Raw genomic sequence first — 21340 nt, 5'->3', positions numbered from 1 at the left:
TTTTGTTTTGTTTTGTTTTGTTTTTTTCAGACAGAGTCTCATTCTGTCACCCAAGGCTGGAGTGCAGTGGCGCAATCTCAGCTCACTGCAACTTCCGCCTCCTGGGTTCCAGTGATTCTTCTGCCTCAGCCTCCTGAGTAGCTGAGATTACAGGAGCCCACCAGCATACTCAGCTAATTTTTGTATTTTTAGTAGAGATGGGGTTTCACCATGTTGGCCAGGCTGGTCTTGAAATCCTGTCCTCAGGTGCTCCACCTGCCTCAGCTTCCCAAAGTGCTAGGATTACAGTTGTGAGGCACTGCGCCCAGCCTTTTAGAGATTATTGTTTTTCATAAGGTATCACTGGAAAGTTGCTGTAATTCAGGGTTGGAGCAAGAAATTTTATTCAAGACAACAAAAAAGCTCTAGAATATTTAGACTAAAAAGAGTTGAAAAAATCCTCCTAGTTATTATCCTGTTTTGAAACAGCGCACCATCTAACCCTGACTGACTAACCACTCTGGAATTTCTAGAGAATGAAATTCCACAACTGCTTTTTGTTGCCAGTCCCAGTTTCAGAAATGTTTTAAGAAATTCTTGTTACAAAGTTCCTCTTTCTGTCTAATCACTCAAATTTTCACATGAGCGGAATTTCAGAAGATGAAACATGCTTTTATGTACAGATTAGTCCTTCAATGAGGTAAAGGGTAAATGTCATTTTAAAGTTATGAAAGTATTGGTCTGGTGAGATGGCTCACGCCTGTAATCCCAGCACTTTGGGAGGCCAAGGAGGGTGGATCACCTGAGGTCAGGAGTTTGAGACCAGCCTGGCCAACATGGTACAACCCCATCTCTACTAAAAGTACAAAAATTAGCCGGGCATGGTGGCAGGCGCATGTAATCCCAGCTACTCAGGAGGCTGAGGCTGGAGAATTGCTTGAACACAGGAGGTGATGGTTGCAGTGAGCCAAGATTGTGCCACTGCACTCTAGCCTGGGCAACAAGAGTGAGACTCTATCTCAAAAAAAAAAAAAAAGTATCCCACCATTCTCAGGTTTCATGCTTTGGTACAGTCTTATTATAATCAGATAATTTTTATGCTTCCCTGTCCATTAGGGAGTTTCACCCAGTTGATGAGTAGTATTTGTTATAGTTTGTCAATTTATAACTTTTCAAATATGGATTCATGTGAATACTAGTACCACAGTTATTATTTGGTTTCGTAAAACTTCAATATTTGAAAATATATCAGTAAGCAAAAATTAAATAAATTATTCTAAGAACAAAGACTATTTATTTGTTGTTGTTGGAGACAAGAGTTTCACTCTTGTCGCCCAGGCTGGAGTGCAATGGCATGATCTTGGCTCACTGTAACCTCTGCATCCCAGGTTCAAGCCATTCTCCTGCCTCAGCCTCCCAAGTAGCTGGTATCACAGGTACCTACCGCCATGCCTGGCTAATTTTTGTATTTCTAGCAGAGACAGGGTTTCACCATGTTGGCCAGGCTGGTCTTGAACTCCTGACCTCAGGTGATCCACCTGCCTTGACCTCTCAAAGTGCTGGGATTACAGGCGTGAGCCACTGCGCCTGGCCCTAAGAACAAAGGCTCTAACTTAGAGACTCCACCACATTATAGGTCTGTACATATAACTGTAGTGCCAATATATTTAGATAAGTAATAACGTGATTAAACTTTGATTTTATTTTGTATAATCTTCAATATACACCTGTAAATGAGCAAACAACTTATCTTCTCTCATAACTATATTTCTATTGTGAATTTGGAATACTTTAAAAAAATGTGGCTGGGCGTGGTGGCTCACGCCTGTAATCCCAGCACTTTGGGAGGCCGAGGCAAGCAGATCATTCTCTTGCCTCGAGAGATCAAGACCATCCTGGCCAACATGGTAAAACCCCATCTCTACTAAAAAACACAAAAATTAGCTGGGCATGGTGGTGTGTGCCTGTAGTTCAAGCAATTCTTGAACCCAGGAGGCACAGGTTGCAGTGAGTCGAGATTGGGCCACTGCACTCCAGCCTGGTGCCTGGCAACAGCGAGACTGTCTCAGACACACACACACACACACACACACACACACACACACAAATGTTAACAGGCTTTATTAAATATGTAATTAAAGAATTCCAATCCTGAAAATGATTATTATCTGGACAGAAAATGAACATGCTCCAAAAAGAGGCTTATATTTCATGACCAACAGAAGTGAAGTTTACTAATGAATATGACACTTGGTATAGTACCAGTGGAGCTTGTAACTGAGTTGGGATGTCAGATAGTGATTATCCGTGAACAAAGGTCACCTTTATAAACAAGAAAGATGCTTTTAAGATAGAACAATCTGTCGGGTACATTGGTTCATGCCTGTAATCCCAGCACTTTGGGAGGCCATGGCAGGCAGATCACTTCAGGTCAGGAGATCGAGACCATCCTGGCTAACATGGTGAAACCCCATCTCTACTAAAAATACAAAGTTAGCTGAACATGGTGGTACATGCCTATAGTCCCAGCTACTTGGGAGGCTGAGGCAGGAGAATTGCTTGAACCTGGGAGGTGGAGGTTGCAGTGAGCCGAGATTGCACCACTGCACTCCAACCTGGGCGACAGAACGAGACTCAGTCTCAAAAAAAAAACAAAAACAAAAAAAACCCAAGTAGTTTGAGTTCCCAAACGTACCCTTGAAATTTGAGCTCTGTTCTCCAAGTACAACTGGTCATTTGTACCAAGCCCATACAAGGTACAACTGGCCATTTGACTAAGCCCATACAAGGTAAGGGTCTAACCTTCCTCTGGGAACTGGAATGTATCAGCTGTAGGCAAAGGATCTGCACTGAGCTGTCTTGTTTCTCAGGATGGTATTGTATTTATTTTCTTCTTGAGTAATAGGTGCTATCAAACTCTGAGTCAGGGTCTATCCCAGCTGGAAGAGCTCAGATGCCTACTAATTTTAGAGCAAAGACAGGGCATAAGTCTCTTCTGAGAAGATGAGCTAGAAAAGAACTCACCATTCTGTCTGGATTCCAGAAGTATTATAGTTCTTGATGACACTAAATGCATCATGGCTCATCTTATGAGCATCATAGCGGGTAAGGGCACAGCAGCGGCGCAGGCTGCTGAGGCGTTTGTCTCCTTGTACACGAATGCTTACAGCCAGCTGGGTGGCCACCCTGTCATTCTGTGGGTGGGAAAGGATGAAGACCAGAAGTAAAGTTACCAGGAGCATCTGGATTCTAGGTACTCAACTGCAGGAGAAGAAATTAAAAGAACCAGGGTGACAATGGTTTGTAAACAGTAGTTTAAAAGTCAGGAATAAAGGTAGACTGTGAGTTCTGCAAGGAGTAAAGATAAAATGTAAAAAAGAGAAAGAGGCTGGGCATGGTGGCTCACGCCTGTAATCCCAGCACTTTGAGAGGCCAAGGTGGGTGAGGAGTTGGCCTGAGGTGAAGATTTCGAGACTGGCCTGGCAAAGATGGTGAAACCCCATCTCTACTAAAAAAATACAAAAAACTAGCCACTTGTGGTGGTGCACGCCTGTAACCCCAGCTACTTGGGAGGCCGAGACAGGAGAAATGCTTGAACCTGAGAGGCAGAGGTTACAGTGAGCTGAGATGGTACCACTGCACTCCAGCCTGGGTGACAGAGCAAAACTCCATCTAAAATAAACCCCCAAAAAAACAAACAAAAAAAAAACTATATGCAACAGAATGCATTTTCTGAATAGAAATCTGATTACATGGTTCCACAAAAAAAAAAAGTTTATGCTATTTCTGGGTGTAAAAAGTAACTGAAGAAGACATAACTTGGGTTACGAAACATTGGAATATCTAGGATGTTTTGAGAGATGATGGGAACAGGACAGAACAAATGAAAATGGGACTCCCCTAAATATTGCTCATGGTGTCTAAGCAGGACAATTATAACAAATAACTCCTATACTAGATACTATTCTGTGACTGAAGGAAGGTTTCAGGTAAGTAACTGTCTGAGAGCAAAGTGGAACTAGCCTTCAATCAAGTCATATCTTTTTTCTGCCCTGAGGCTCTTATGGTAAATATTCACCACCAATTCCAGAAGTTTCTACCAACACCTTTTTTACAGCTTATCTAGAGAAGATACCATGTAGTAAGCCTGCCTCCAGAAAGCAAGATCATGACTCACTTTTCAGTGAAGTCTGAAGCATCTGAATACTGTAATCTCAGCAAACTGAATAATAATGGCCAAGAGGCAGAAATATAAGAAGCTTAAAATTCTACATAAGGGACCCCTATCAAAAGATGCTAGTGAGGAGTAATACCCCTAAGGCAAACAGTCTGAGAGCAGGAACTCCTTTTTGGATAAGAAATACATTTGTACAGATTTATATATCTTGAGGGAATACAAATTGGCAATTACAAAGGAGTCCTTGATTAAAATTATTCAACTATAACTGCATACCTACTGTGTATCTCTAGACAGTGCTAGAGATGCAGGAGAGAACAAAATAAAGTCCAGATCCTATGTTGTAATAGGAACTATAGATAATAAAAAATAGGTATGTAACAGAAATGTTCCATGAAGAAAAGCAGAATAAGGCAGAGAGTGATGGAGGCTGCTGCTATGACAGGGTTAGGGTTATGGGGGACCTCCTGAAGAAAGTAAAACATGAGCAGAGCTTTGAATAAAACAAGGAAGCAAATATTAAGAATATATGAACGAAGAGTCTCCAGGGCAAAGAAACGGCCGGTGCTAAAGTAAGAGCTTACTTGGTATGTTAGATAAAGGGAAGGAGGCCAATAGAGTGGAGACTAGAGTAAGTGAGGGGAAGATAAGAGATGGGGTCAGAGAAGTAGTAAAAAATTAGATTATATTTGGCTTTATAGAATTACTTTTAAAAAGTCCTTAATATGCCTTAAGTCTGAAGGGAAACCACTGGAATGTTTTAAAAACAGTGAAGTGATAGGATCTGCTATGTCCTGAATTATTTTTGGCTAAAGTCCTTTGAAGCTTAAAGACAGATTTTCAGGGATCTCCACTGGATACAAAGTGGGAAGAAAGGACTAGGCACAGTGGCTCATGCCTATACTCCCAGGACTGTGGGAGGCTAAGGCAGGAAGATTACTTGAGCCCAGGATGTTGAGGCTGCAAGGCTGCAGTGAGCTAAGTTTGTGCTACTGTGCTCCAGCATGGATGAAAGCCAAGACTTTGTCTCTCTCTTTTTTTTTTTAACTGAATGCTTTTAACAGAAGACCCTGTCTCTTAAAAAAAAAAAAGTGGAAGCTGGCCACAGTGGCTCACACCTGTAATCCCAGCACTTTGGGAGGCCAAGGTGGGCATGAATCACCTGAGGTCTGGAGTTCGAGACCAGCCTGACCAACAAGAAGAAACCCTGTCTCTACCAACAATACAAAATTATTATTACATGGGCTTGGTGGCCCATGCCTGTAATCCCAGCTAGTCGGGAGGCTGAGGCAGGACAATTGCTTGGACCTGGGAGGTGGAGGTTGTAGTGAGCCAGGATGGCACTGTTGCGCTCCAGCCTGGGCAACAAGAGCAAAACTCCATCTCAACTAAAAAAAAAAAAAGTGGAAAGAAAAGCCCCAGGGGCTTATAGAGAAATGAGAACCAAGTGCCACCTAGTGGGCAAAAGCTGAACAGGGCAATAACACAAGTGCATCCAATCCCTCTATATGATGCCTACCAAAGGAACAAATATTTATCACCAATTCCAGCTAAAAAGTAACACGTAGTTTTGGACTACTGTAGATGAATGCTCATAGCAACATTATTCGTAATAGCCCAAAATGGAAAGAACCCAAATGTCCATTCACTAATAAATGGATAAGCCAAATGTGGTATATACTAATATAACAGAGTATTCAGTCATAAAAAGGAGTAAGTACTGGCTGAGCACAGTGGCTCACACCTGTAATCCCAGCGCTTTGGAACTGAGGCAGGAGGATCATAAGGTCCAGAGATCAAGACCATCCTGGCCAACATGGTGAAACCCCATGTCTACTAAATATACAAAAATTAGCTGAGCATGGCGAGTGCCTGTAGTCCCAGCTACTTGGGAGGCTGAGGCAGGAGAATCACGTGAACTTGGGAGGTGGAGGTTGCAATGAGCCAAGATCGCCCCACTACACTCTAGCCTGGTGACAGAGTGAAAGACTCCATCTCAAAAATAAAAAAAATAATAAAAGAGCATGTATCATTTAAGTACTGATACATGCTACGATACAGCTGAACCTTGAAAACATGTTAAGTGAAAGACTTCAAGCCAGTCACAAAAGACCACATATTTGGATTCCATTTATATGAAGTGTCCAGAATAGTAAGTCTATAAAAACAAAAAGCAGTCCAGTGGTTGCCTAGCGCTCGGGGGTAGGTGGAAGAGAAATGGGAATGACTACTAATGGGTACCGGATTTCTTTTGGGGGTGACAAAATGCTCTAAAATTGATTGTAGAATAGTTGTACAATGCAATATACGAAAACTACTGAACTATTTTAAATGGGTGAATTTTATGGTATGTAAAGTATATGCCAATAAATTTATTTAAAAAGGAGAGATACAGCCAGGTATGATGGCTCACGCCTGTAATCCCAGCACTTTGGAGGCTGAGGCGGGCAGATTGCCTGAGGTCAGGAGTTCCCGACCAGGCCAGCCAACCTGGTAAAATCTCATCTCTACTAAAAATAAAAAATAAACTGGATATGGTGGTGGGTGCCTGTAATCCCAGCTACTCAGGAGGCTGAGGCAGGAGAATCACTTGAACCCGGGAGGCAGAGCTGCAGTGAGCTGAGATTGCGCCATTGTACTCCAGATGGGGAGATAAAGCAAAAATAAAAAAAGAGAAACTATCAGATGTCCTTAACATTAGAAAGATGTTACAGCGACAGAAAATGGACTTAAGAAGAAGAAAAAAAGAAAAAAAAAAGGCCAGGCACAGTGGCTCACTTTGGGAGGCCAAGATGGGTTGATCACCTGAGGTCAGGAGTTCAAGACCAGCCTGGCCATCATGGTGAAACCTCATCTTAAACAAACGAACAAAAGAAAAACATTAGAAAGAAAAATGTATGGCTGGGCGTGGCGGCTCATGCCTATAATCCCAGCACTTTGGGAGGCTGAGGTGGGTGGATATCCTGAGGTCGGGAGTTCGAGACCAGCCTGACCAACATGGAAAATCCCATCTCTACTAAAAATACAAATAAAAAATTAGCCAGGTGTGGTGGTACATGCCTGTAATCCCAGCTACTTGGGAGGCTGAGGCAGGAGAATCACTTGAATCTGGAGGCAGAGGTTGCAGTGAGCCAGGATCATGCCACTGCACTCCAGCTTGGGCAACAAGAGGAAAAACTGTCTTAAAAAAAAAAATTTCCTTATTTGGAGTTCAAGACCAGCCAGAGCAACCTAGCAAGACCCTGTCTCTACAAAAAATAAAAACATGTAGCCAGTTGTAGTGGCATGCACCTGTAGTCCCTGCTACTCAGGAGGCTAAGTTGGGAGGATAGCTTGAACCTGGGAGGTCAAGGTTCTATGCTGATACTCTCTTCTGTCTTTGTTCCCGTCCCATAAGGTAAAGAGAAACTGATATATAAATTGCAAAGCACACCCCACCCAGGAATATAGAAAAAAAAATCTTACATCATTTCGGTCTTTGGTCAGTCTCTCCTCTAGTTCCTGGGCTAACTGCAACAGCCACCATTGTACCTAAAAAAGTATTGACACTTCATCTTTCATTTAAATACTCGAAATCTATTAAGAACTAGATGGTGGATTTGTTCTTTTTATGTCCCCCATAATCAAAGGATCACAGATCACAGAAATGTTCTTATTCTTTCTGTCCTGCCCTAGCTCAAGCCTTTCATTTTATTTTCCTGCTGGTATGCCATCAGGTGACTTTCAAGCATGCTCTAGCTCTGAGAAAAAGACAAGACCCAAACTTGAAGTATAATATCCTAGGATTTCGAAGTCCCCATCTACTAAACAAATGAGAAATTCCATTTTATTTCAATGGAAGAAAGGGAAAAAAGTAATAAATCATAATAAACTAGTCAATTTTCAACCCAAGGAAAGAACATCTTTTTTCTTCAAACTTTATAAAGGTCTTCTCTAACTTATTAAACCTTCCACAGCTACCAAAACCTACTCGTTGACCCCTTTAAAAGAGGTAGTATTCTGTCATGAATGCCTGCTTACCTGTTCCCGAGTAACAAGAGCTGTTTTTCCTGGGAAGTTCTTACTACAGCCAATGGTTTTGGGTAGTTGCCTGGGTTTAACTGGATCATGTTCAATCCCTCGGCACATGGCATATAGCCAAGACCTAATAAGACCAGCAAAAAACATTAAGGTGAAATTAAATGGTTATTCTTGTTAAAACTAAATAACTATATTATACTGCCCTTTTATCCTTTTCATGAAAAAGGAAAAACTTGTCCAAAATTTAGTGTACCGGACCTCTGACAGAACTCCTGCCCTTCTCAATGAATTCCAGTGCAGTATATGGATAATGAGAACACTGGTTCTGCTTTCTAAAGCCAAATCATCATTTGTATTTTTGGAAAAGTGCCAAGCAAGCCACTGATTCACACCCCCGTGTGTGTGTGTGTCTGTGTGTGTGTGTGTGTGTGTGTGTTTGCTAGGGCATTAAACACAAGGATTTTAAGAGAATATAGCATCTCAGCATCCAAGAACGATGCAATTAGTATATACCCAGGCATGAAAGTAACAAATCCTATCTATCAACCCAGGTACATGGAAAGAACTACTCTAGACTGATAGGCCACGGTAACCCAAGATTTTAAAGCAAGAAGGACCAGTGAAATTATCTCAAGAAACAAATGTTAACTTAAAGATAGGTATAGATTTTACTAGATGCTTGTGTCTATATTTGAATGTAGCATCTCCATAAAGGTTATGATTAAAAAAATATGAATCACTTACCCATTCTTCTCCCCAAAATGACTCTGGAGCTGGGATTCAGTGAACTGAGTCAATTCACCCATGTATTCTATCCCTAGGATCTCAGTGACAGAGGCTCCTAGCTTTCCTCCAAGACTACGGCTGATAACAAAGGAAACAAAGAATAGATAGGTCACATCATAATTATCTAATTATCGGCAAACATAAGGCATTCTGCTTTTGTAAGTAGCTCTCCAAAAGGTTCAGGACAAATGAGAGCATATATTCTGGGAATTCAGTTACTCTGGGGGTTAGAGTTTGAGGATAAGATTAACAATAACATAACCAAAAGGTTAGAGTCCTTGATTAACTATCAAGTAAACCATATATAAAACTTTCAGTTGTACAACACCTGCTGTCCTATTTGGGGATTAAAATTCCAAACACAAAATAAATCCCTTCCATGGCTAAAACTTAAGAATGTGTAATCTGGCCGGACACAGTAGCTCAGCCTATAAACCCAGCAATTTGGGAGGCCAAGGTGGGGAGATTGCTTGACTCCAGGAGTTTGAGACCAGCCTGGGCAACAAAGTAAGACCCCCAATTCTACCAAAAAAAAAATTAAAGCCAGGTGCGGTGGCTCACACCTGTAGTCCCAGCACTTTGAGAGAGCAAGTAGATCACTTGAGCCCAGGAGTTTGAGAACAGCCTGAACAGCATGGCAAAACCTTGTCTCTACAAAAAATTAGTTGGTGCGGCGTTATGCACCTGTAGTCCCAGCTACTCAGGAGGCTGAGGTGGGAGGATCACTTGAGCCCAGGAGGCAGAGGTTACGCTGAGCTGAGACTGTGCCACTGTACTCCAGCAAATTAAAATGGGCATGGTTGCATGTGCCTGTGCTTACAGGTACTTGGGAGGCTGCGGCAGGAGGATTGCTTGAGCCCAGGAGGTTGAGCCTGCAGTGAGCTCTAATTGTACAACTGCAGTCCAGTCTGGGAGACTGAGCAAGACTCTGTCTCAAAGAAAAAAAAAAAGGAATATGTAACCTAAACTTGTCCTTAAGAACATAGTCAGTTGGGCGTGGTGGCTCACGCCTGTAATCCCAGCACTTTGGGAGGCCAAGGCAGATGGATCACTTGAGGCCAAGAGACCAGCCTGGCCAAAATGGTGAAACCTCATCTTTACTAAAAATACAAAAATTAGTCAGGCATGATGGTGTGTGACTGCAGTCCCAACTACTTGGGAGGCTGAGGCAAGAGAATCACTTGAACCCAGGAGGTGGAGGCTGCAGTGAGCCAAGATCATGCCACTGCACTTTAGCCTAGGCAACAGAGAGAGAGTCCATCTCAAAAAAACAAAAGAACACAGTGAAAATTCTTTAGTTTATTTATTTATTTTTTATAGAGATGGGATCTCACTATGTTGCTCAGACTGGGTTTGCCCTCCTGGGCTCAAGTGATCCACCCACCCTGGCCTCCCAAAGTGCTAGGACTACAGATGTCAGCCACCACACCTGGTTCATTTTTTAAAAATTCAGGATTAAGTATCTGCCACAGATAACCCAGAATTGAAGGTTCATTAAAAGTCTCAGTGTGGCTGGGCACAGTGGCTCATGCCTGTAAGCCTAGCATTTTGGGAGGCTGAATTACTGGAGGTCAGGAGTTCGAGACCACCCTGGCCAACATGGTGAAACCCGTCTCTACTAAAATTACAAAAATTAGCTGGGCATGGTGGGAGCCTATAATTCAAGCTACTCAGGAGGCTGAGGCAGGAGAATTGCTTGAACCTGGGAGGCAGAGGTTGCAGGGAGCCAACACTGTGCCATTGCACTTCAGCCTGGGCAACAAGAGCAAAACTCTTTCAAAATAAATAAAAATAAAATAAAAGTCTCAGCGAGTATTTCAAAATGTTCTGTGTTATCTTCCTTCTAACTGGTACCTATTTCCCCCGGCTCTACTACTTTATTAGTAACACAAGAAACTACAACCAGAGAGTTCCTACACAGGGATATAATTGAAATTTAAGGTGCTGCCTGAATACTTACATTTTATGAATGGGCATTTGGCTGAAGAGCTGTGGGACTGACCCATGTGAAAGCAGGGTTTGGCGGTTGGGTTTGTTTAGTCCACAGGCCAGTTTTGCCAGGACCTGGAAGCATGCAAAGTGTAAAAACCTCATTACTGTCAACCCACCATAGTTGGTGAATATAAACACACACACACACACACACACACACACACACACCCCTCAGTGGCTGCAACAAATCATTTCTACATTAAAAACAAAAACCAAACCAGAAACTTAAGACACCTCTAAAACTTGGTATCCCACAACATCCCCAGTGGGAACATAACACAGTATCATTATCCTGACTGTTTTTCCCACATCTCTCCTGTTCTCAGTTTTCCTCTAGTCATTTTTTCCTTCCCATTTAATCCAACTCCAAGAGGTTTGAAAAGTAGAGAAACTGCAGGAGAAACTCAAGCAAGATGCATTTCTCAGTGTGTCTATATAAAAGTGCTGAAATAAATTTGTTTTATCCCTATCCCATTTACATTTCTTGATTAATAGTCCATTTTGAGTCCCCAATTTAACACAAATTATCATAATTCAGTATCTGTTATAGAGACTGGGCTCAAAAATCATCCTCCAATAGCAAACACCTTCTTATATTACAAATAACACTTAAAAAATCTAAATCCTTGAGAACTCTTTAACACTTTTCTTTTTTTGAGAGGAGTCTTGCTCTGTCACTAGGCTGGAGTGCAGTGGTGCGATCTCAGCTCACCGCAACCTATGCTACACAGGTTCAAGTGATTCTCCTGCCTCAGCCTCCAGAGTAGCTGGGACTACAGGCCTGAGCCACCACACCCACCTAATGGTTGTATTTTTAGTAGAGACGGGGTTTCACCATGTTGGTCAGAATGATCTCGATCTCTTGACCTCGTGATCTGCCTGCCTCAGACTCCCAAGAGAACATTTTTTTTTTTTTTTTTGAGACAGAGTCTTGCTCTGTTGCCAGGCTGGAGTGCAGTGGTGCAGTCTCGGCTCACTGCAATCTTCGCTTCCTGGGTTCAAGCGATTCTTCTGCCTCAGCCTCCCGAGTCGCTGGGACTACAGGTTCGTGCCAAACACCCGGCTAATTTTTGTATTTTTAGTAGAGATGGGGTTTCACCATGTTGGCCACGATGGTCTCGATCTTTGGACCTCGTGATCCACCCGCCTCAGCCTCCCAAAGTGTTGGGATTACAGGCGTGAGCCACCGCGCCCACCCCCTTTTTTTTTTTTTGAGACGGAGTTTTGCACTTGTTGCCCAGGATGGAGTGAAATGGTGCAATCTCGGCTCACCGCAACCTCCGCCACCTGGGTTCAACTGGTTTCTCCTGCCTCAACCTTCCAAATAGCTGGGATTACCGGTGCCCACCACCATGCCCAGCTAATTTTGTATTTTTAGTAGAGATGAAATTTCTCCATATTGGTAAGGCTGGTTTCAAGCTCCCAACCTCAGGTGATCCGCTGCCTCCCAAAATGCTGTCATCCCTCAATATGTGCAGGGGATTGGTTCTAAGACCCCCAGTGAATACTAAAATCCCAAGTCCCGTAAATAAGATGTACAAGTCCCACAATATAAAATGGTGTAGTGTTTGCATATAACCTTTGTTTATCCACCTGTATACTTTATATCATCTCTAATTACTTATAACACATATGATGTACAATATAAATTCTATATAAATAGTTCTTACAGTATACTGTTTTTTTTTTTTTCGAGATGGAGTCTTGCTCTTGTTGCCCAGGCTGGAGTGCAATGGCATGATCTCAGCTCACTGCATCCTGGGTTTAAGCAATTCTGCGTCAGCCTCCAGAGTGGCTGGAATTACAGGCACCTACCACCATGCCTGGCTAATTTTTATATTTTTAGTAGAAATGGGATTTCACCGTGTTGGCCTGGCTCATCTCAAACTCCTGACCTTGTGATCCACCTGCCTTGGTCTCCCAAAGTGATGGGATTACAGGCATGAGTGCCCGGCCTTTTTTTTTTTTTTTTGGGGGGTGAGACAGAGTCACTCTGTCGCCCAGGCTGGAGTGCAGTGGTTCAATCTCAGCTCACTGCAACCTCCACCTCCTGGGTTTTTAAGTAATTCTTTGCCTCAGCCTCCCAGGTAGCTGGGATTACAAGTACATGCCACCACATCTTGATAATTTTTATATTTTTAGTAGAGATGGGGTTTCACCATCTTGGCCAGGCTGGTCTTGAACTCATTACCTCGTGATTCACCCACCTCAGCCTCCCAAAGTGCTCGTATTACAGGCATAAGCCACTGTGCCTGACCTTTTTTTTTTTTTGACACGGTCTCACTCTGCTGTCCAGTCTGGAGTGCAATGGTGGGATCTTGGCTCACTGTAACCTCCACCTCCCAGGTTCAAGCAATTCTTCTTCCTCAGCCCCCAAAGTATCTGGGACTCCAGGTGTGTGCCACCATGCCCAGCCCAGCTAATTTTTTTGTAGTTTTGGGAGAGACGTGTTTTGCCATGTTGCCCAGGCTTGTCTCAAACTCTTCAGTTCAGGTGATCTGCCTGCCTTGACCTCCCCAAGTGGTAGGATTACTGGCGTGAGCCACTGTGCCTGGACTTGTTTTTTCATTTGTATAATTCTGTATTGTTGCACCGGGCCTTTTAATTTTTTTAAAAAATATTTTTGATCCATGGGTGGTTGAATCCTCAGATATAAAACTTGAAGATACAGAGGGCCAACTGTCATTTAGATGCCACTAAATAAATAAGCATTCGTTGTAATTCTTTAGCTTTTTTTTTTTTGAGATAGAGTTTTGCTCTGTTGCCCAGGCTGGAGTGCAGTGGTGTGAACTTGGTTCACTGCCACCTCCGCCTCCTGGGTTCAAGCAATTCTCCTGCCTCAGCCTCCTGAATAGCCCCACTATAGGTGCATGCCACCATGCCTGGCTAATTTTTTTGGTTTTTATTTTTAGTAGAGATGATGTTTTACCATACTGATCAGGCTGTTCCCAAACTCCTGACCTCAGGTCTCCCAAAGTGCTAGGATTACAAGTGTGAGCCACCACGCCCAGCCTTCAGCTTGCTTCTTAGTAAAATACATATTTAATGTCCGTTTCCATGTTACAGAATTACTTATGCTTTCATTTGGGCCTCAACATGAATTTTAAACAGAAATCCATTCAAAGTATATGTGTTAACAACCATTTTTTTTTTTTTTTTTTTTTTTTTGAGACAGTCTGTCATCCAGGCTGAAGTGCGGTGGCATGATCTCGGCTCACTGCAGCTTCAACCTCCCAGACTCAGCTGATCTTCCCACCTCAGCCTCCTGATTAGCTGGGACTGTACGTGTGCACCACCATGCCTGGCTTATTTTTTGTAGAGACACGGGTTTCAACATGTTGCCCAGGCTGCTCTTGAACTCCTAGGCTCAAGTGATCCATCCACATAGGCGTGTGCCACTGAATCCAGCCTATGTGTAATAATTTAAATGTCCCACTATCCTTGCTGTATTTGACTAAGGATATCAATGTTTCTCTTTGAAATCTACCATTAGCCTTCACCTTATTGTGTGAAATTCCAGCTGAACACTGAAAACCAGTCTCTCTCTCTATGGCTGCTCTCATTTCCTCCACAATCACTGCTCCCACGGTGAGCTGCAGGTCTGGAGAGGTGAGGTTATCAATCTGAAGTGAATCAAGCCATTGAAATAAGCCTTGTTTTCGCATCCCCTCTGAAATGAATCAAGAAGTCACATTTAGACATTTTAAAAAATTACTTAATTGTGCTGTCTAATGCAAAAATGCTTAGATTACAGGTATTTAGATATGTAAGCTTTCACAAAAAGTGGCAGCCAGTTTAGAAGACTAATTACAAGAGAGATCAATTTCTTGTTCAGTGATTCTCGCAGCTTATTTTCAGCATAGGCTGAATTTTATAGTGCTAATGTACAACAAATATTTTGTATTAATATCATCTTTCATGAGTAATGATTTTAAAACACACTTTTTGCCAGGCACAGTGGCTCATGTCTGTAATCCCAACACTTTGGGAGACCAAGGCAGGTGGATCACCTGAGGTCAGGAGTTCAAGAGCAGCCTGGCCAACGTGGTGAAACCCCATCTCTACTAAAAATACATTAGCTGGGCATGGTGGCGGAGGCCTGTAATCCCAGCTACTCGGGAGACTGAAGCAGGAGAATCGCTTGAACCCAGGAGGCAGAGGTTGCAGTGAGCCAGGATTATGTCACTGCACTCAAACCTGGGTAACAGAGCAAGACTTCATCTCAAACAAACAAACATTTATCTCCCCAGTTCTCTTGAATTTTCTTCCTCTTACTTTCCCTTGAACATCTCCAAGAATTATGTATTTTTTCAATTAGAAAATATTTAGAATTAACTCAAGTTTTAATATAAACATCAACCTTTACACGGTTTTGGAGGTAGATTTCAGTTGCGTAGCTTATAATCTACTCCGAGGCACTAGATTTATTCCCCTGACAAGCTGTTTTAAGTTAGATGTTGCTTTGGACTTAGAACCTTGAAAATATCTTACGCTGAGTACACACAACTCTTTAGCTCTATCCCCAAACTTACATTCTAATTGCTCAGCTCTACCTCCCTAAGGAAGAACTTTTTAGTTTCTAACTAAACATAACTAAAATCAAACTTTATCTTCTTTCTCAAATGTTCTTTTCCCAACTAACTCCCTATTTCTATTAAAGACTTAAAATCCACATTACTATTGGCTTATTTTCTCTCTTTTATCCCTCATTAGGCAGCCATTTCGTCAACAAAGCCTACTTTAAAATATTTCACAAATCCATTGCAACCCACCTGTTTTATTCAGGTTTTCTTTATTCTTGCCTAAGCCACTTTAACTCTGAAACTATCCTCTCTCTGAATGCATTCTACACAATGGTTCCAATTTAGATATTGTTAAATACCAATGCTATCCATCTCATCCCCCATTCAAAACTGCCATTGGCTTTCCACACCTACAGAATAAAGTATCAACTCTATAAACTGTCTCAGTTTATCTCCTACTAATCTCCCACTAGTCTCAAGTTTGTTATCTCCTTACAATTTCCTGAACATACCATGTTTCTACCTTAAAACATCATTTATTCTGTAAGCTCTTACTCCTTAACTCTATTCTTCTTTCCTTAAACATATCTATACTTTAGGGCTTATTGCAAGTTTATCTATCATCATGAAGTCCTCTCCTTCAACTATTCTAGCTAGCTTCTAGTACCTCGTTAAAATCCTTTTTTTTTTTTTTTTTTTTGAGACAGAGTTTCGCTGTTGTTACCCAGACTGGAGTGCAATGGCACGATCGTAGCTCACCACAACCGCTGCCTCTGGGTTCAAGCAATTCTCCTGCCTCAGCCTCCAGAGTAGCTGGGACTACAGGAGCGTACCACCATGCCCAGCTAATTTTTGTATTTTTAGTAGAGATGGGGTTTCACCTTGTTGACCAGGATGGTCTCGATCTCTTGACCTCGTGATCCACCCGCCTTGGCCTCCCAAAGTGCTTGGATTATAGGCGTGAGCCACCGCTTTAACCAGCTGGGTGCGGTAGCTCATGCCTGGAATCCCAGCATTTTGGGAGGCTGAGGAGGGTGAATCACAAGGTCAGGAGATCAAGATCATCCTGGCCATGGTAAAACCCTGTCTCTCCTAAAATACAAAAAATTAGCCAGGCATGGTGGTGCACACCTGTAGTCTCAGCAACTTAGGAGGCTGAGGCAAGGGAATCACTTGAACCCAGGAGATGGAGGTTGCAGTGAGCCTAGATCCTGCCACTGCATTCCAGCCTGGCGACAGAGCAAGACTCCATCTAAAAAAAAAAAAAGTTTTTTACCTTTTATCTGCATTAGGAAATAGACATAATTGCTTTATTTTCTTTTGTTTTTGAGACGGAGTCACACTCTGTCATCCAGGTTAGAGTGCAGTGGCATGATCTTGGTTCACTTACAGTATGAATTGTTTTAAATAATGGATGATTTAATAGCATTTATTATTCTTAATATGTGCAAGCCTTGATGTTTCAGGAAAATAGATAATATAAAAAAGAAAAGAAAAAAACACCATGTGTAAGCCATTGTGCTGAGAAACTTTATTTAAAAAAAAAAAAAAAACAAAAAAAAAAGCTACCTTTTGGACCTGGCCAAAAATGGTGAGACCCCATCTCTGCTAAAAATACAAAAATCAGCCAGGCGTGGTGGCATGAGCCTGTGATCCCAGCTACTCGGGAAGCTGTGGCAGGAGAATTGCTTGAACCCAGGAGACGGAGGTTGCAGTGAGCCAAGATTGCATCACTGCACTCCAGCCTGGGTGACAGTGAGACACCATCTCAAGGAAAAACTATTGAGGCCAAGCACGGTGGCTACGCCTGTAATCCCAGCACTCTTGGAGGTGGTGAATCATCTGAGGTCAGGAGTTCAAGACCAGCCTGACCAACATGGAAAAACCCCATCTCTACTAAAAACCCAAATCTAGCTGGGCGTTGTGGCACATGCCTGTAATCCCAGCTACTCGGGAGGCTGAGGCAGGAGAATCACTTGAACCTGGAAGGTAGAGATTGCAGTGAGCCGAGATCGTGCCATTGCACTCCAGCCTGGGCAACAAGAGCAAAACCCTGTCTTAAAAACAAAACAATGTTTTGGCCGGGCAACCTCTACCTCCTATGATCAAGCAATCCTCCCACCTCAGCCTCCCAATTAGTAGGATTACAGGCATATGCCAACATACGCAGCTAATTTGTATTTTTGGTAGAGATAGGGTTTTACCATGTCACCCAGGCTGGTCTCAAACTCCTGGACTTAAACAATCCTCCCACCTTCCCACCCCCAGCCTTGGCCTCCCAAACTGATGAAATTACAGGCATGAGCCACCGTGTATAGCCATAGGAAGTAGAGCATAATTGTTAAAAGAATATTCTGCAGTCAAGCAGGGTTCAAATATTGGCTTCATAACCTACTGAACATATGACTTTGGACAAGTTACATACTTCTCAAGCTTCAGTTTCCTTGTCTACAAACTGCATTTCATATAGCTGTTATAAGTGTTAAAAGTTTTTTATTATTAGTACTATTTTTGAGATGGAGTTGTTCTGTTGCCCAGGCTAAAGTGCAGTGACACGATCTCACCTCATTGCAATCTCCATCTCCTGGGTTCAAGCACTTTTCTTGCCTCAGCCTCCCAAATAGCTGGGATTACAGGTGCTGGACACTAGGCCCTGCTAATTTTTATATTTTTAGTAGAGATGAGGTTTCACCATGTTGGCCAGGCTAGTCTTGAACACCTGACCTCAAGGGATCCACCTGCCTTGGCCTCCTAGAGTGCTGAGATTCCAGGCGTAAGCCACCGCACCTAGCCAAAAGATAGGTTTTTGTTTTTGAGACTGAGTTTTACTCTGTTGTCCAGGCTGGAACACAATGGCTGGCTCACTGCAACCTCTGCCTCCAGGGTTCAAGCTATTCTCTTGCCTCAGCCTCCCAAGTAGCTGGGATTATAGGCGCCCGCCATCATGCTTGACTTTTTGGTTTTTTTTGTATTTTCAGTAGAGAAAAATACAATTTTTCTCCATTTTGGGCCAGTCCGGTCTCAAATTCCTGACCTCAAGTGATCCACACACCTTGGCCTCCCAATGTGCTGGGATTACAGGCCTCAGCCACCATGCCCAGACAAAAGTTAGTTTTTAAAAATAAAGTTCCTCAGCACAGCGGCTTGTACACACACATACATTCATATATATATTGTTTATTTGTTTGTTTTAGACGGAGTCTTGCTCTGTCACCAGGCTGGAGTGCAGTGGTGTCATCTCAGCTCCCGGCAACCTCTGTCTCGAGAGTTCAAGTGATTCCTCTGCCTCAGTCTCCTGAGTAGCTGGGACTACAGGCGTGCACCAACATGTCCAGCTAATTTTTTGTATTTTACTAGAGACGGGGTTTCACCATGGCCACAATGGTCTCGATCTCCTGACCTCGTGATTTACCTGCCTCAGCCTCCCAAAGTGCTGGGATTACAGGTGTGAGCCACTGTGCCTGGCCTATTTTCTTATCTATTTTCCTGAAACACCAAGGCTTGTACATAAGAACAATAAATACTATTAAAACATTCATCATTTAAAACAATTTATACTAGATATATTAGCTTTGGGAAATAAAATAATGAATATCATAATTGTGTGACTTTCTGCATCTTTTTAAACAGAGCTAAATTTTCTTTGCTTTAGATTTTTTCCATCATTGCTCTCCTAGATTGGGTAATTTTGCAATCCTGTTGCAATGTTGATTTTAAATTTAATTCTTTATCTGTATCAACTGAATAGGACCACTGAAGATACGCAGAATTCCCTTATTTTCCTACAATGCTTTTTACCTTTCCTCTAGTTGATAAAATCTGTAAAATTTTGGTTTCTCTTCAATACCATGAAATGGACTACAGGAAGTATTTCACGTAGTTCTTGGAGTTAAATGCCCATGAAAGCTGAGAAAAAGACTTTCCTTTTCTTGTCGAATTATCTTGGCACACCACTGTGGAAATGAATTGTCACCACACACACCCCTGCCTGAAAAGTGGGATCTACCTGTATACTTTCTACTCTATATCATTGATCTATGTATTTTCTCATATCAATACCAAACTTCCCTAGCTACTATAAATTTATAGTTAAATCTTAAAATCTGGTAGCATGTCTTCTAACATAGTTCTTTTTCAAAGTAGTCTGGCTATTCCACATTCTTTGAGTTTCCATGCGAATTTTAGAATCAGTTTGTCAATTTCTTTGGGATTTTGGAAGGGACTGCAATGGATAGTATAATCTCTCCACTGAATTTTATAATCTTTAATGATGATAGATATATGATCATTATGAGATAAAGCCAGGCATAGAGGCACATGCCTGTAGTTCCAGCTACTTGAGAGGCTGAAGTGGGAGGATCACTTGAGCCCATGAGTTCGATGCAAACATGGGCAACGTAGTGAGACCCCATCTCAAAAATTATTATAAAATTGTTTTGTAAGGCCAACTGCAATGGCTCAATCCTATAATCTTGGTACTTTGTGACACTGAAGTGGGAAAACTGCTTGAGGCCAGGAACTTAAGACCAGCCTGGGCAGCACAGTGAGACCTTGTCTCTATGTTTTATAATAATAAAGAAATGAATTAAGAGAAAGCAAAGGGAAAAGAAAAAGTTCTTAGCTCACAAACTGGTTACAAAATGGCAATGAAGGGAAAGTTTTCACGTTGGCAATTTCTGAGATATACTTTAAATCCTACTATTTAAACTTTATACACAAATAACTATTTTAGAAAATACAATGTTGCAAATGCAGGAGGGCTGAGCATGATTACTAGCTCTTAATCCATTAAGAGGCAAGGTGGAATGAAAAGCTCAGTATTAAGGTATTACAAATACCTGGCCTCTCAGATTTGAAATATGTTGCATCCATTAAAAATGATTTCTGGAAGGTTATATCCACTCAGATCAGCTAATTTCTGTTATCAGTTTTTTGTGGTTGCACACATAAAAAATTCAGGAATATGATATGTCAATGTCAATATTTCCTAGACATTGCACTGTTCTGAACATTACATATAATAAGATGTCACTGCACTTGGGAGCTTAATATTTAAGTTGGACACACTAATGTAACAGACACAAGGCATACAGAAATAGACTTCACTAAAAACACGGGCATTTAAAAAAAAATTGTACACAGGAAAGAAACCTAAGTACAGAAGAAAGAGGAACATGCCCATCTGAGTTAGCATTCAACCACCAAGGTAGGGATATACCATCTTCAGTTAGAGATATGAGAACACCAACAATTCTCTGCAGCAAAAACAAACATAATGTGTAAGACTAATTCTAATTCTGAAGTAGGTAAATTTAAGAGGGTTTGTGAATCTCCTGAAAACTGCATACAAAATTGTCTTATGTGTAGATATATTTTTTTTGGAGGCAAGCATGGGTCTATAGCTTTCAACAAATTTTGAAGAGTAAGTAATTCTCAAACGTTAAAAAGCCACAGATTTAAGGCATTATAAAACCAATTCCAAATGTTTATTAAAAAAAAAAAATCAGGCTGGGTGCAGTGGCTCATGCCTGTAATCCCAGCACTTTGGGAGGCCGAGGCATATGGATCATTTAATGCCAGGAGTTCCAGACCAGCCTGGCCAACATGGCAAAACCCTGTCTCTACTGAAAACATAAAAATTAGCCAGGCATGGTGGCATATGCCTATAATTGCTTGAACCCCAGAGGCGGAGGGTGCAGTGTGTCAAGATCTCACAACTGCACTCCAGCTTGGGTGACACAGCAAGACTTTCTATCCAAAAAAAAAAAAAATCCGGTGTTGCATATGGGAAAAAAAAAAGGTAGTTATGGCCAGGCGCCATGGGAGACTGAGATGGGCAGATCACACAGTCAGGAGTTTGAAG

General features: G+C 42.0%; 1 protein-coding gene across 4 annotated transcripts in view; it reads right to left on the bottom strand.

Moving 5' to 3' along the window:
• Nucleotides 1–21340, bottom strand: part of POLH (DNA polymerase eta) — a 42178-nt gene that overhangs the window by 4440 nt on the left and 16398 nt on the right. For all 4 annotated transcript variants that reach the window (XM_002746578.6, XM_078369224.1, XM_035295714.3 and 1 more), the window contains 6 exons: nucleotides 14455–14624; nucleotides 10923–11026; nucleotides 8921–9040; nucleotides 8177–8300; nucleotides 7622–7687; nucleotides 3004–3173 (listed from right to left, as the gene is read on the bottom strand). In XM_002746578.6, coding sequence (XP_002746624.1) covers nucleotides 3004–3173; nucleotides 7622–7687; nucleotides 8177–8300; nucleotides 8921–9040; nucleotides 10923–11026; nucleotides 14455–14624 — 754 coding nt within the window. The remainder of the gene's footprint in view (nucleotides 1–3003; nucleotides 3174–7621; nucleotides 7688–8176; nucleotides 8301–8920; nucleotides 9041–10922; nucleotides 11027–14454; nucleotides 14625–21340) is intronic.

This window comes from Callithrix jacchus, chromosome 4, assembly GCF_049354715.1.
Source record: "Callithrix jacchus isolate 240 chromosome 4, calJac240_pri, whole genome shotgun sequence".
Taxonomy (NCBI): domain Eukaryota; kingdom Metazoa; phylum Chordata; class Mammalia; order Primates; family Cebidae; genus Callithrix; species Callithrix jacchus.
This window is presented reverse-complemented; position numbering and strand designations above follow the sequence as displayed.